Here is a 13,341-nt window from a genome sequence, read left to right as displayed (position 1 = left end):
TGATGCTCGGTTTGAACTTCAGCAGGTTGTCTTGACCATGTCTTCATGTCCAAGTTGATTTGCTGCCATGTGATTGGCTGACCACATTTTGGGGTTATCAGTTGCATTAACAGTTGAATAGTAATACCTGATGGAGTGGCTGGTAAATGGAGATTTGAGATGCCGCGTTTTTTTTCTTGATGAGTGTTTTTTTCTTTATTTCGCTTAGCAATAAAGAAAAACTGGCTCTACATATATTTATTGGGTATGTTGAGTTTTTTTGTAAAAATTGGAATATCAGTTTAATTCACCATGTGCAAACATTTCAGTTCAAGTCCATTTCATTGCCTGCCCTTCACACGGCTTCTGATTGGACATTTGTCCCACACTCGATTGCATTTGATTAAGCTGAGCTCAAATGGCTCTTGGCTACAGAGAGCAAAACGAGAGGTTGACTGTTATATGGAAATTGTGCTGAAATAGCTTCAGAAATTATTATGCAGAATTATTACATAATCTAACCTACTACCATTTGTCTGGCAATATAGTGAGAGAAAATTGTCTTTACCGCCCTGCGTGTTAATCTCTTATTGATACACTCTCAAAGAGAGTTCCAGAGCTAAGTTTAGGAGAAAATTCCACCGTGAGGAAGTGCTACAATTTATAGAGATATGAGCAAAACAGTCAAGCTTCAAATATGCATACATCACCTTTGGTGGGTGTCTATTTTTTTAAGAGAGGGTTGAAGTTTGTGTGGTACTGTAATGGTGATGCAGCAGTGGCCGTGATTGCAGTGTTGGGTCTGGTGGTAAATGGGTTCAGTTTAGGCCAAGGAGTTCTGTTGGAGGAGGTTCCAAAGTAGGAGGGCAGAGGAGACCTTTTTTTCCTTCCGGCTACAAAGGAATTCCAAATGGTGCTTTATGTGACAGACTTTTAAAGACGTCGAGAAGAAGCAGTGTGATAGGTGGGTATTCTCCTCCAGGATGCCACGTTATTGCCTCAAATACAAACATGGAGTCAAAATCATGTGAAGCACCTGACATAACCTATAAATATAAATTATTTAGGAGTTGCATAAACGTATAAATAAAATGGGAATGTCTTACAGTTACATAGGTGGTGATATTTTTATGTTGCTTTAAATCTGTGTTACTATTGGAAGGTACGGGTTCCCTCAGACCCCCTCCAGCAGGTACAGACCTCACTGTTCTGACAGCTAGCCTGTGTTTTACATTCAGAAAGAAGGCCGGGGTCACATCTGGTGTTATTTTCTGATTCCGAGGTTAATGGAGGTCTGAAGTGTTAAGCCTTGTGTGAAAGTCTGGTAATCAAAGGGCATTCTGGAGCTGGCTGTCTCCCTTTGGTTGTTGTTTTGCATGGTCAGTGCAGCTGGATTAATGAAGCACTGTGGTAAATTTGTTGTACAAGAGCTCTACATTCAGTTGTTACACTTCGCAGGACTGTTCAGGGCAATCTAGGAGGATGTATATAGTGAACTGCAAAACGTGTTCAACATACTGTTAGATGTTTTATTCATTCAACTGCAGTTGAGTTTTATTCCACATCAGAATTGCACCCAAGCATCACATTTTGGGGGATTTTATGTAGTTGCATCCTCCCAGTCTGCATGTCTCCCCGTGTGCCCAGCCTCTTGGCTGTTCTGGACCAAACTGAGAGGAGGAAGTCATCAAACAACATGCCAAACCATCGCCATCTGATAGCAGGGACACTGACCTTCTCTTCCTCATATCTGATGGTGGTTTTTATCTGCCAGACAAATGTCAGAAATACCATTCCCCAAGCACAGTCGCTTTGGCACCACCGCCAACTTTTCTTCCCCACTCCCTGCCTTCGCTCCCTCCCCAACGGACTGTGAACAGCAGAGCTCCAAGCGAGACATCTGCAATACCACAGCTGTCAGTCAAACCGTGATATAGAAGAGAACTCGCACAGCTCAGCTGAATCCTAAGGGCGAGGGAATAATAGGAAAGTGGCTGGGACCTGGGACAGAAACTTCATTAAAATTTCATAAAACTGAAAGAGCTAATTTGAATTTTACTTATGCCACATATTGTGAGACATTTGACAAGATAGTATCGCAGTTGAACTGGCCTTTGGTCGAAGATTCATTTATTTTTCAAAAGCAAATGTATTAATTTGGTAGGTCATGTATAGCACCAAAGGGAATATGAACTCTGCATTGACCTTAGCCACAAACTACATTAATCCTAGTAAAAGAACTTTACACCAACATTTCTGGTTTGTCTTTCCTGCTGAATATTCTTTTGATTAGTTCTAAATTTACCAGCTAACGGGCTGACTAACTAGCCATGTGTAATCCATTTTTAAATCGAATTTATTGATGTAGGATGTTGTGCTTTTTGTACAAAAAGTGGTATTTGTAGAAGAACTTCAAATTTGTTGAAGGATTGAATCAATCTGACTACATGGAATCTGTGTGTTTGTTTCTTTGTCCGTGAACATTTTCTAGAATAACCAAACTTTGGGGGTCTAAAGTGTACCTGTGTGCAAACCTCCTGCAACTATGAAAAATAGTTGCCTGGTAACCAACTATTGCAATTGCAAGTGATAGTGTCAACAATCAACAAGTCACCCAAAGGCTGAGGGTGTTACAATGGGCCAACATGACCCATTCTAAGAGTTTATGCACCTAGAACACTTGATACAAGCATTCTGGGATTTTAATTTCACAATAACGTCTCATTTAGATCCACAAATATATATCGTATATATATATATCGTGACGCCTTCACTAAGCTAAAATGGCCCAATTTTTTGCATTTAAACATCTACCCTCCCCTCTGTTTTAATATATATATTAATTTGCAAACAGCATAAAAAGAACAAACAATACTATATGACGGAAATGTGCATATGGAAAGTAAGTCGTAATGTAGTTGATTACTTCTACTGTTGCATAATTAGTAAAGCAATGTAATTACCAGCTTAAGGTAATGAGTACAACTACAGGTAATGAGGTAATTACTTGGTCCTCCGTTTTACTGCACAGAAAAAATTCCAGATCCAGTTGCATCTGGAGAGCTGTCTCACCGTGTGCCTTCCTTTGTTGCAAGTTGCAGAAAACATTTCTGGCTTACACCTCCCAAACAAAACTGCTAGTTTGTTCAAAACCGTAATGACATTCAGCAGCTACACAGTACACACCTCTCCCTGGAAACACTAATTTGCATTTTCTCACCAATACAACCCATGCCCTCAGTAAAACAGGCCATTCTGGCAACAGCATTGCTGGTATGTGATGGTTAGTTTGCATTTGATATGCATAGCAGTATAGCTGCTCATACATTGCACCCAGAGGGTCTGGGGACCAATGAATAAGGTCATGACGGATTTAGAAGAAGAATACAACGGAGACAAATTGTTTATGCTTGTTATGAAATCAGGTTGCTAGCATAAAGATGAGTTGAGGGTGCTGTGGAATAGAAAATGAGCTCCCTAAAGGCATCGACTAGAAAATGACTGAGTAATGCGTTTGCACACAAGAAGTGCTATTGTCAGTTTAAGACACGCTTACTTAAGGAAAGGCTTGCAGGAATTCTCCGACTTGTTGAGAAATAAGGTCTTTGGTGAATGTTGGTATCTGGGGTAAGGTGATTGTTTTTGCATGTAAATTTTTATCATATTTAGAGAATGAGTTATATTGGATGGAGCATGACGTAGGGGAAGGAATCAGCAACCAGTTCCCCAAAATTATCAGGATCTATTGCCAACACTAGAAGCTCAAATACACAATGAAATTGAACAGATTAATTCTTCTTGATTAAATATCTTCAGTTCCTCTGATATTTTCTTCTTTTTTGAGTTAATTAAAGTATTATTTTATTTTTAGATAACTTGAACTGGTAACAGTTATAAACATTGCTGCAGAGTGATTCTCTGTTTAGTGTGGAGGATTTTTTTCTTTTTTCTTTGAGTGAACATTACTCTCAATGAAAGCAAAACAATAATAATGAGTCATTTTCCAATTTAGCTATCAGTAATAGCGATGTTTCAGAAGGTATAGCTACATTTGTCTAAAGTAATCGAATTGCAGTGCTGCGTGGCTTTTGTGTAATTAACTGATTTTTCAAAAAGATATTCAGAAAGCAAAGCTTTTTTTATTTAACCACAGTGAGTCAGTACACATACCATGTAATGAAAATATTTAAATTCTGAATATATACTTTACACTTCATTAACTTGAACAAACTCAAGCAAAAGTTGCGTTTTTCTTTTTGTTTGTTTTTAATTTCTACATTTTCTGGATTTACAGGGCCCAATACCAAGAGCGTCACCATACGGTGAAAAATTAAACTACAATATATCACAAAATATTTGTAAATAAATAAATAAAAATAAATGTAAAAAGTCACTCCAATGGTCGGGATTTTTCCACTGTAAACAACACTCTTTGCTCCATTACATTTTTAATTGAATACATAAAATGCAAGGAAAAAAAAACACACTAGGGAGACAACAGCACGACCAAAATTAGAGTGACTTTGTGCAATCAACTTGCAATCTTGTTGCAGTTGAAATGGCAGCTTGAAGGCAGGAACCAGGTGTTGTCTATCATGTGGGACTTGGTCTGCTTTCAGTCTGCAATTAGTTTGTGATTGAATGGATTAGAGTTGACAATTACACACAATCTATTTGTGATAATACGGTAATACAACTGACGTAACTCAGTGGATGTTGCAAATCTACTTGCAATCAGTTTCCAAAATTCAGTATAATCAAAATTATATAACATAACAATATAATTTAAAATTCAAAATAATCACTTAGTCCCAAGAAGGTTGCCTGAAAACATTCACGTGAAACTTTACTTATTTACTAAGTGGACCATTTTTTTTCAATAAATTTACACTACATTATTTAATGTATTTTCTGTAGCCAAGTTGGGACAGCTTTACTGCTAAAGATAAAAAGAAAAAAGGCATTAAAAATAAGGTATCACATTTCTACTGCATAATGAGCCACATAATGTGACTAAAGCTGTGTTGAACTTCAGTGGGGTCCCTTGTAGTTAGTCTTGTAAGCACTGCGTATTGCACAGTGCAGAGATACTGCTGCTCCATGTTTTTTGTGTTTTTGGATGTGCATGCTTGTGTGTGTGTGTGTGTGGATGCAAATGTGTAGAGGGATGCAGGCGTGTGTTTTTCACAGCGTGGCTAAACTAAATTATCCGCAGAGGTGTGCATTCCACTCTGAGAAATTGTGTACTACAAGACAGGCGAGTAAAGGGCGGCTGGGCGGGTGGATGCAGAGACAGAGACAAACCACAAGCAGAGAGGAAGGAGAGAAAGAGGAAGAGAGAGAGAGAGAGAGAGATAAAAGGTGGATGGTTGTTATTGAGGAAGGAGTCTGTTGTTCCAGTATGGCAGACAAGTGCCACACTCTTAGACAGGGGCTAAGTAGGAGCAAGTTGGCCCACAGTCAGATTTGGGTAGCCGCGGTGCTTAATCATCCTAGGCTTGGTGCTGGATTTGACAGGTGAGTTATGAGCAGACGCTACAGGTAGGAGCCCCAGTCTTCCCACCGCTCACTGTGACCTTCGCTCTGCCCATAAATAATACAGAGACCATAAAAACCTGATTTAGAGTAACTGGGCCGACTCCATCTTTGCCTGGGTTAATCTTGGCTAGGTGTGGACAGGGTAGGTAGTGCAATACACCTGGGGGCTGACACAGATGACAGTGTGTCATGGAAACTTTTGTGTCCCTGCTACAGTTTACACCTATATCCAGATTTACAATACCAACATCTGAGTGCTGCTTGGTAGCAAGTTCATCTTCTGACCTTTACTTTTCACAGTTTTGTACCTGTTGCTTTGAATCGCTATTTGATGTTTATCGGCCTTTTTTTGTAAAGCCATTGCTACCAATGTCACTTATAGTCTTCCTCGCCTCTGTTATAACTGCTTATAAGCATATAGACTGTTCAGAGAGAGAAGATGCTCTCTGAAAAGAGGTTGGCTTTTTTCTTTTTCTGCTCTATATACAGAGGTGGAAAGTAACGAATTACATTTACTTGCGTTACTGTAATTGAGTAGTTTTTTTGTGTATTTGTACTTTTTAAAGTAATTTTTCAAGTCTGTAATTTTACTTTTACTTAAGTATATTTTTTAAAAAGTATTGTAGTTCGCTACGTTTTCAATCACACCCGTTACTGAGTAAATTAAAAATTAAAAAAAACATTGCGCTTCGGAAATACTGCAGGGAATGATGGGTAGTAGAACAAATTGGTGCTAAGGTCACGTTAAAGATGGAGTCTGACATCGGTGTTACGGATCCAGTGAAAAAAGAAGCCCCGTCGAATTCTGCTGACCCTGAACTCGAAGAAACGGATGTGAACCCCTGGCCGTATTTAAGGGACCATTTCGGCTTCAAGTGCAAGAAAGGCAACAGCTTTATTATGCAGTGTAAGCTGTGTTTGCCCAGAGAGACCGAGTTAGCAGCTTTTAAAAATTCCACATCAAACCTGCGCAAGCATGTAGAGGTAAGTTAAATACAACTCGTACCGTTATGGTAGCAAAAAGGCTGTGTTCAAATTAATCACATTACGTTAAGACATCTGTGAAGAACACAGATAACGTTGGTTGGTACTAGCAACTTGCTGTAATCGGGCACGTTGTTGTCCACGCAACTTACATTTTTTTTACTGGGTTGGTAAATTGCCAAAAGAAAATGTGTTTACCTACGTTTTTCCTGTTTGTTAATAATAATAATTTATTTTAAAAAATAGTTAAATTAAAGACAGAAGCGGCTACTTTCTTACTTAACCCACATATGTTCACACTGCAGGCAAAAGAATAACAGAGCGCTCACTTACCTTAGATTAGTCAAAGACAGCTGACTTCTGTTACTTGTTAATTAGCACTTGCAACCTCCCGTTAACTAGCCTGTTACTGTCCAATAAAAAAAAACACGAGGTATATTGGTATAATTTACCAGCGGTAGCTATGTAATGCATTGATGTCTTATTAGGGACGTCAAAAAACTTTCTCTCAAACTTAACACTGGCCTGCCTGCCTCAGCTGCCTTCGAGCGTCTCTTTAGCTGTGCTGGACTACTGTTCACTGCAAAGTGAGCAAGGATGAACTCTACTAACTTTGAAAATCAACTGCTCCTCAAAATTAACAGGAAGTTCAGAGAGTAACACTCTAGGATGGATACAAAGGAACTTTAATCTAGAGGTACAGTAGGGCAGGGCCAAGTTTAAAAAATTAAAAAACATTTTTAAAGCAGCTGCCGTTCAGTTCAGTACTTGTTCTCTTATTTGACAGTTTAGAACACATTCTCATGTGAAAGAATGATATGGTTTTGTATTGAAAACACTGTGATACCTGACAGTTTGGTTGATTGGTTTGGTGACCATTATCCATTTTCATGTATAGACTTGCAGTTTAACTGCCACTGCACTTTAATTTGTAAAGTTTTTCTTTTCACTAAAAAAGAACTACTTTGAGATTTATATCCCACTGTCTTTTTTTGCACTACTCATAAGCGGCTGTCCTCCTGCTGACAGAAAAGTAACTATGTAACTTTTACTCTGAGTACATTTTAAATGAGCTACTTTTTACTTTTACTTGAGTACATTTTTAGACAGGTAATTTTACTTGTACTTGAGTAAAATTTCAGCAAAGTAATAGTACTTTTACTTGAGTAAAATATTTTAGTACTCTTTCCACCTCTGTCTATATATCTGACATCATGAATTTGTAATGTTTAATGGCGAGAGGTTAAACATTATGGTGAGACTGTGGGTTGTCTCTGAAATTCAGTGACTCGTAGCAATGATAGGTGAATAATGGTTAGGGATACAGAATGGGAAAGTATCATAACTTTCAGGCAAAGAGCACTATTACCTGATTACATTAAAGCATGGTAAATGCATTAGATGGTTACCTATGCAACCACAGCCTGGATTCTCCTCTATGGTGACCAAACATGAGCCGCCAATCATAAACCTGTCACCATCTTAGCTTTTTAAAAATCAAATGTTCCTGACACACTGAGTCATAAAGTAACCACACTGCTTTAGCCTATTTGTATCTAGAATTTCTCTCTTGGCTTGCAAACGTGACATCATGCTTCATTAAATAAGATGTGAAATTAGCAAATGAGCCCATTAACTCATCAGAAAAGTTTGACTGGGGACATGGGTCAGTGGAGCCTAGGGATTTTTTTTTTTTCTAGAGACTTATTTCCCACTTCTTTTTTACAACCACAGGAGTTACCCCTGTTGGCCACTAGAAAGAAAGAACTGCTTTCCTTTATAATGGGAAGGAGATTTGACACAGAGACAGAAACACGACTGACTGGGGAGACAGAGGGAACAAGGAGACAAGATGAGAAACGTGGAACACGGGGAAGGCAAGGAAACGGGAACCTAAAGCCTAAGAACAAATAGTATAACATAAGAATATAACATAAACATAAAAATGAGAATCAAAACCATGAATAACAATAATTAAGGAATATAAATTAATCCACAACCACAAAACCGTGACATTTTGACTCTTTTGACTACTAGTAACCACTGGTTGTGAGGGAATAGTGTGTATTTCTTGTCCAGTTGGCAAGTGGTTACAAGAGGTTGCTACAATTGGGTAACATAGGTTGCAAAGAGGTTTGTAGCGCTGTCACAACATTCTCCTTGCAATTGCTATGGTTGCTAGCAGATTGCCGTGGTTGGCAGTAGTTTGCATGAAAGACACCTGTAAGTGGTAGTGGAACAATGAAGTGCAATGCAAACTGGTAAAAGAAACCACTTGGCTTTAAAGTAAAAGTTGAACCTTTTGTTAGGTGCCAGCCGGTTGCAGCAGTAAAGCGCAACCTTTGCTTTGAAATCAGACATTCTCAGTTTGTTTTGCACTTTGTCAAGTTGCACTTCTACATGGTGTTTGGTTGGCTGCTAGCAACCAACAGAAACATAAAAAGGTTGGATTGGACCCTTTTTGGGACCAATTATATCTAGTTACAACCTGCAAACTATGTGGGAATTCTCATTTTTCCCAGTTAGCCAGAGTTGCCAACAACGTCTATGGCTGTGTGACTGAGACCTTAGCTTCGTAGCCTTCTTGCCTCTCTCACCAATAACAAAAAAAAAAGTAAAAAAAAAAAAAAAAGCATGGACCCTAGAGTTCTCATAACTTTAAGCTTCAAGTGGCAAGCAAAGCATGTAGCCAGGCTTGTTCCTGAATCTGGTATATGACAATGGGGTTCTAAAAAGACGTGTCAAAAATGACCTTCAGTGTTTTGGTTTTTGCTCAGACTGCTCATGCTTAATTTTCACACAGGAGCTAAACTATTCAAGGCTGTTTTCATCTGTATGAAAGATCGCAACCTCCAATCTCATTAGGACTCTTTAAAAGGATGGTTTTGTGTTGATTTGATCATCCAATTTCCAATTCAGACTCCTGTTTAGGGTTTTTTTTATCAATTTATCAGGACTCATTTATCAGGACCCAAGTAAATTCGAATAAATTACTTTTATTAGAATTTACTCGGTTGTAAATGGTAAATGGTAAATGGCCTGTATTTGTATAGCGCTTTTAGTAGTAGTAACAATCCCTCTGTACAATGCACACAGACAAACTCTGTCCTGGTTGCTGTAAGAATTCCTTTTAAAACTATTTTAAAAGAAAGAAATACAAACTGCATCGATGAAGGACGCGCATCCATCACCCTGGATGTTGGATTTAATTTTCCTTTGGATGCTAATGAGATAGTTGGAAAACTTCCAATGACAATTTTTCTAAATAGGATGTTGCTGTTAGATTCATTTTTTTCAGCAGTTTTCAAGCTATTGCATTTTAAAATGACTGTAAGTAGTTTCACAGAGTTGTTGAGAGGCAAAAATATGAAAAGAAACCCCACTATTTTTGTGCAGCGTGTTATTTTATTGCAGCATAAACTGTTACGTAAAACACCTGTACCAAGGTAAACCTCAGACATCTCTATTTAAATGCTAATAGCAGCCTAAGGTAAGACCCTAATGTTACTGTACAGCATATCAGCTGCCTGCATTAAATCTCTTAGGGTTAATACCTGCGGTGGGTTCATTTCACTGCCAGTAATGATATTGTCTCAAGGTAACCTTTAATCAACCTTTGGACTTTTTTTCTTTTTTCTGCCTCGCGGTGTCTGCTTTACACCAGACGATTCCCCAACAACCTTATTGTTATTCGAAAGTCAGCTGTAATAAATCGTCAATTATTTCATCATGCGATTTATATTGGAGAGGAGTTATTTTAATTAAGAGATTCATTAAGTTAGTTCATTAATTTCCCCACAGGTGCCCCGGATTCTCCGGAGAATTTTCAAATCAATTCCGAGCCCTATTATTTAATATCAGATGGAAGAGTTGCTGAGCAAAAAAAAGGGGGCAGGTTCAGTGTGGTTTAATCTTCAGGTGGTTATTCTCAGTCAATAAAAGAAATTAAAAATATATGTATCAAAGTTTGTATATAGTCAGCTTTTAATTATCCCCTTATTTCAGCCACTACCATATCCCCTGAGTATTTGCCAGTATGACAGCCATAATCTTTTCTCAAGGCTGCTTAACTCCGAACTGACCATTGCACATAATTTCACTGAATTTGCCGCATATTGCATCTCAAGTCCTCTGCCTGCCCTCCAGCTGTGTACCATAGCTGTCAGCCTTACTCTGCTCCGGGTTGATGTATGCAGGATGCTATCTATCATTGCCACGACATTGCATATCCTCTTCAGTCTGACACGTTTGACAGGCACTCGCGCCCATTAATGCCATGGTATCACCTAGCTTGTTATCACTGTATCCACAAGGAGTTTACATTGCATGGCGTACAGTCGAGTCCTCCAGTGTGGTGCGGGAGGATAATTTTCCCTGCTCTATTCTTTGAGCGAGCTTCTTGAATATGACTGCACACATGCTGAGTGGATAGTCAAGAGATCGTCCAGCTTCTCCAGGCTCAAAAGGCGTCAGTGATGGATGTGAAATGCTGGAAAGACATCGTAGGACAGAGTGTTGGCCCGCACCATCGATCACTCATGCAGAGCAGATGACACAGTTCTCTCTCGCTCTCTATCTCTCCCTCTCTCTCTCACTACCAGCCTGCGAGTTTATCAGCGCTGCCCAGAATATTTAACAGGGAAGAGAGCGCACCCGTGGGATCTCATTTGCACAGGTGTCCATCTGGTAGAAGTTGTCTGGGATAATCTCCACATCATGTCACATTTGCATCCGGGCTTCAGGAAAAATGGCACACTTTACAGTAAGAGGAGCGTGTGGAGCCGTCCAGTTCGAGTGTAGGGGGGTGGTGGTGGGAAAGGGGGGGGGGGCGTGGGATTGTTTGCAGACACTGTGGTGAAGACCAGTGTGTTTTCGCGCTAATCCACGAGGCAGCTAATGCCTCGCAATTATGTAAGGATTTAACATGTTTGTAATTGTTTGTTGGTTCAGCTCAATTTGTGTAACCAGCTTTAGTTGGAAAATTAGCTGTGAGATTTTCCTAAACACTGCCAATTTGTTGGTCTTTTAACCAGGAGGGGGATTTGCTGCAGTAGGGCTGAAGAGTGCTTGTCAATTGTGACAGTCTTATTAGGCGGTTTGGGCAAAGAAAAGGTGCCCCATTTGAATAAATTGATCATCAAGGACCTTTGCTTCTGTTACCCCCCTCCTCCTTTAAATAGCACAACTTTCCCAGCGAATCAATGGCTTCATCGATTCCCCAAGTTGGGTTAAGAATTACTCGAGCAGCAGATCCGATCTCAAAATCGCTGTTACATTAATGACACAAAGAGGATCGCTGCTTGTGCTTAGCAGCTGGATCGCTTCTTCTCACGGGGCTGTGCGTGAAGTGACACCCACTCAGGCAGGCCTAGATCTCATCCAGGATACCTCGAGCTTCTGCATATGCAGTGCGTGCCTGCATACGAGCGCTCGACTCACATTTAGAGACACAAATCACTGAAGGTGCGCGCCGCAGTGCCGAGCAGTAAAATGAAATGTTTATTCCAGCGTGGATAAATACTCGACCGTATCTGCGAGGCCAGGAGAGCATGGAGTCTCCAAACATCACGAGTAATCTCGCATTTTACGCCGTCTCTCCCTCGCGTTATAAATTCTCTTCTTTATGTGTATGACCTGAGCACTTACAGTACATCAGTTGTAGCAAGTCATTTTCTGCTAGCTCGCACTGTATCTGCGAAACGCATGAAAACAAAAGGCAGTCTTCGAGTGCTGTTGACTGTAAGCGCTCTAGCTCTTCAATAACACCCATTGGTTTTTCATTAGGACACATGTACTGTATATATACAAATATATATATTCATATGCACAGATAAGCTGATTATGCATCACTGCTGTTCATTGTTGGAATCAGTAGTTATTCAGCATTAAAGGCAGCTTTTCCTTTAAAAGAAATCAAGGTTTCTCTGTATCTCCTTCTGCTGCGTTTAATGATTCACATTCAATCCCAGGAATTAGCCTTGCAGAGTTTTTGATTGGGCGGCTCAATCAAAAACTCATCAGCTGGCAAGAGCTCAAAAAGTGACGCGGGTCCATTTGTTACACTGACCAATTTGTTAACGTTTTATCTTTTGCAGGAACTCCACGTATTGCATGAAGGTGTCCATGTCCCTCACGGTGGCGGAGAATGACACAGACCTCTGCTACAACTCCAAAATGAGGTTCTTTGAGAAGGCGGAGCTGAGCAAAAGCAAAGACATCATCTGCCCAGGCATTGAGGATTATGTACAGCAAGGAATGGAGCCTGAGATCGTGTGGTACAAGGTACGGTTCGAGTTTTTCATCAGCTATCACTCTATCAACAAAGGGTTAGGGTCGTGTTTAGGTTAAACTTAGCTTTAAATACCAAATTTTCAAGCGGTCAAACAAAAAGAGAAAAATATTGCTTGCTGTGTGGAGAGTTGGGAGGCCCACAGTGGAACCGACCTGGCAGGCCTTCTGTGTCCAACAGGCCTCTTTGCCAGAGCTCGTAGGCGCAGCTCGGGGGCCAATTTATCAAATGTGAAAGTGTGCTTGATTAGGTGGCCACTTCCATTTCCCGCGGAATCAAATTAAAATAGCAGATAATGCCAGTGGGATCCACAGCCTCCAGTTATTGGCTCTCACTTTGTTGGTGGGCTGATTCAATCCTGCAAGACGCTTCCCACAGTGCCCTAGTTTCTTTTGCCTCAGGTGGCCCAAAAGTTGAAAGGCTGTTTCTAAAAGTCCATGCTTACTTCATGATCGCCACCTACGTGGCTACATGGGCTGTGGAGATAGAAAATAAGACTCATGTTGTACTTTAGGTTGTTTTCTGTGTGTACCTGGCTCCAGTGTAGTGTT

At 40.0% G+C, this 13,341-nt stretch overlaps 1 protein-coding gene across 2 annotated transcripts in view; it reads left to right on the top strand.

Moving 5' to 3' along the window:
• The window catches only part of LOC146360913 (interleukin-1 receptor accessory protein-like 1-B), a 334,871-nt gene that overhangs the window by 147,887 nt on the left and 173,643 nt on the right, over positions 1-13,341 (top strand). For both annotated transcript variants that reach the window (XM_084920835.1, XM_084920834.1), the window contains exon 4: positions 12,597-12,783. In XM_084920835.1, coding sequence (XP_084776961.1) covers positions 12,597-12,783 — 187 coding nt within the window. The remainder of the gene's footprint in view (positions 1-12,596; positions 12,784-13,341) is intronic.

The sequence above is a fragment of the Perissodus microlepis genome, chromosome 23, assembly GCF_051167445.1.
Source record: "Perissodus microlepis isolate ML-2025 ecotype Zambia chromosome 23, ASM5116744v1, whole genome shotgun sequence".
In the NCBI taxonomy this organism is placed as follows: domain Eukaryota; kingdom Metazoa; phylum Chordata; class Actinopteri; order Cichliformes; family Cichlidae; genus Perissodus; species Perissodus microlepis.
This window is presented reverse-complemented; position numbering and strand designations above follow the sequence as displayed.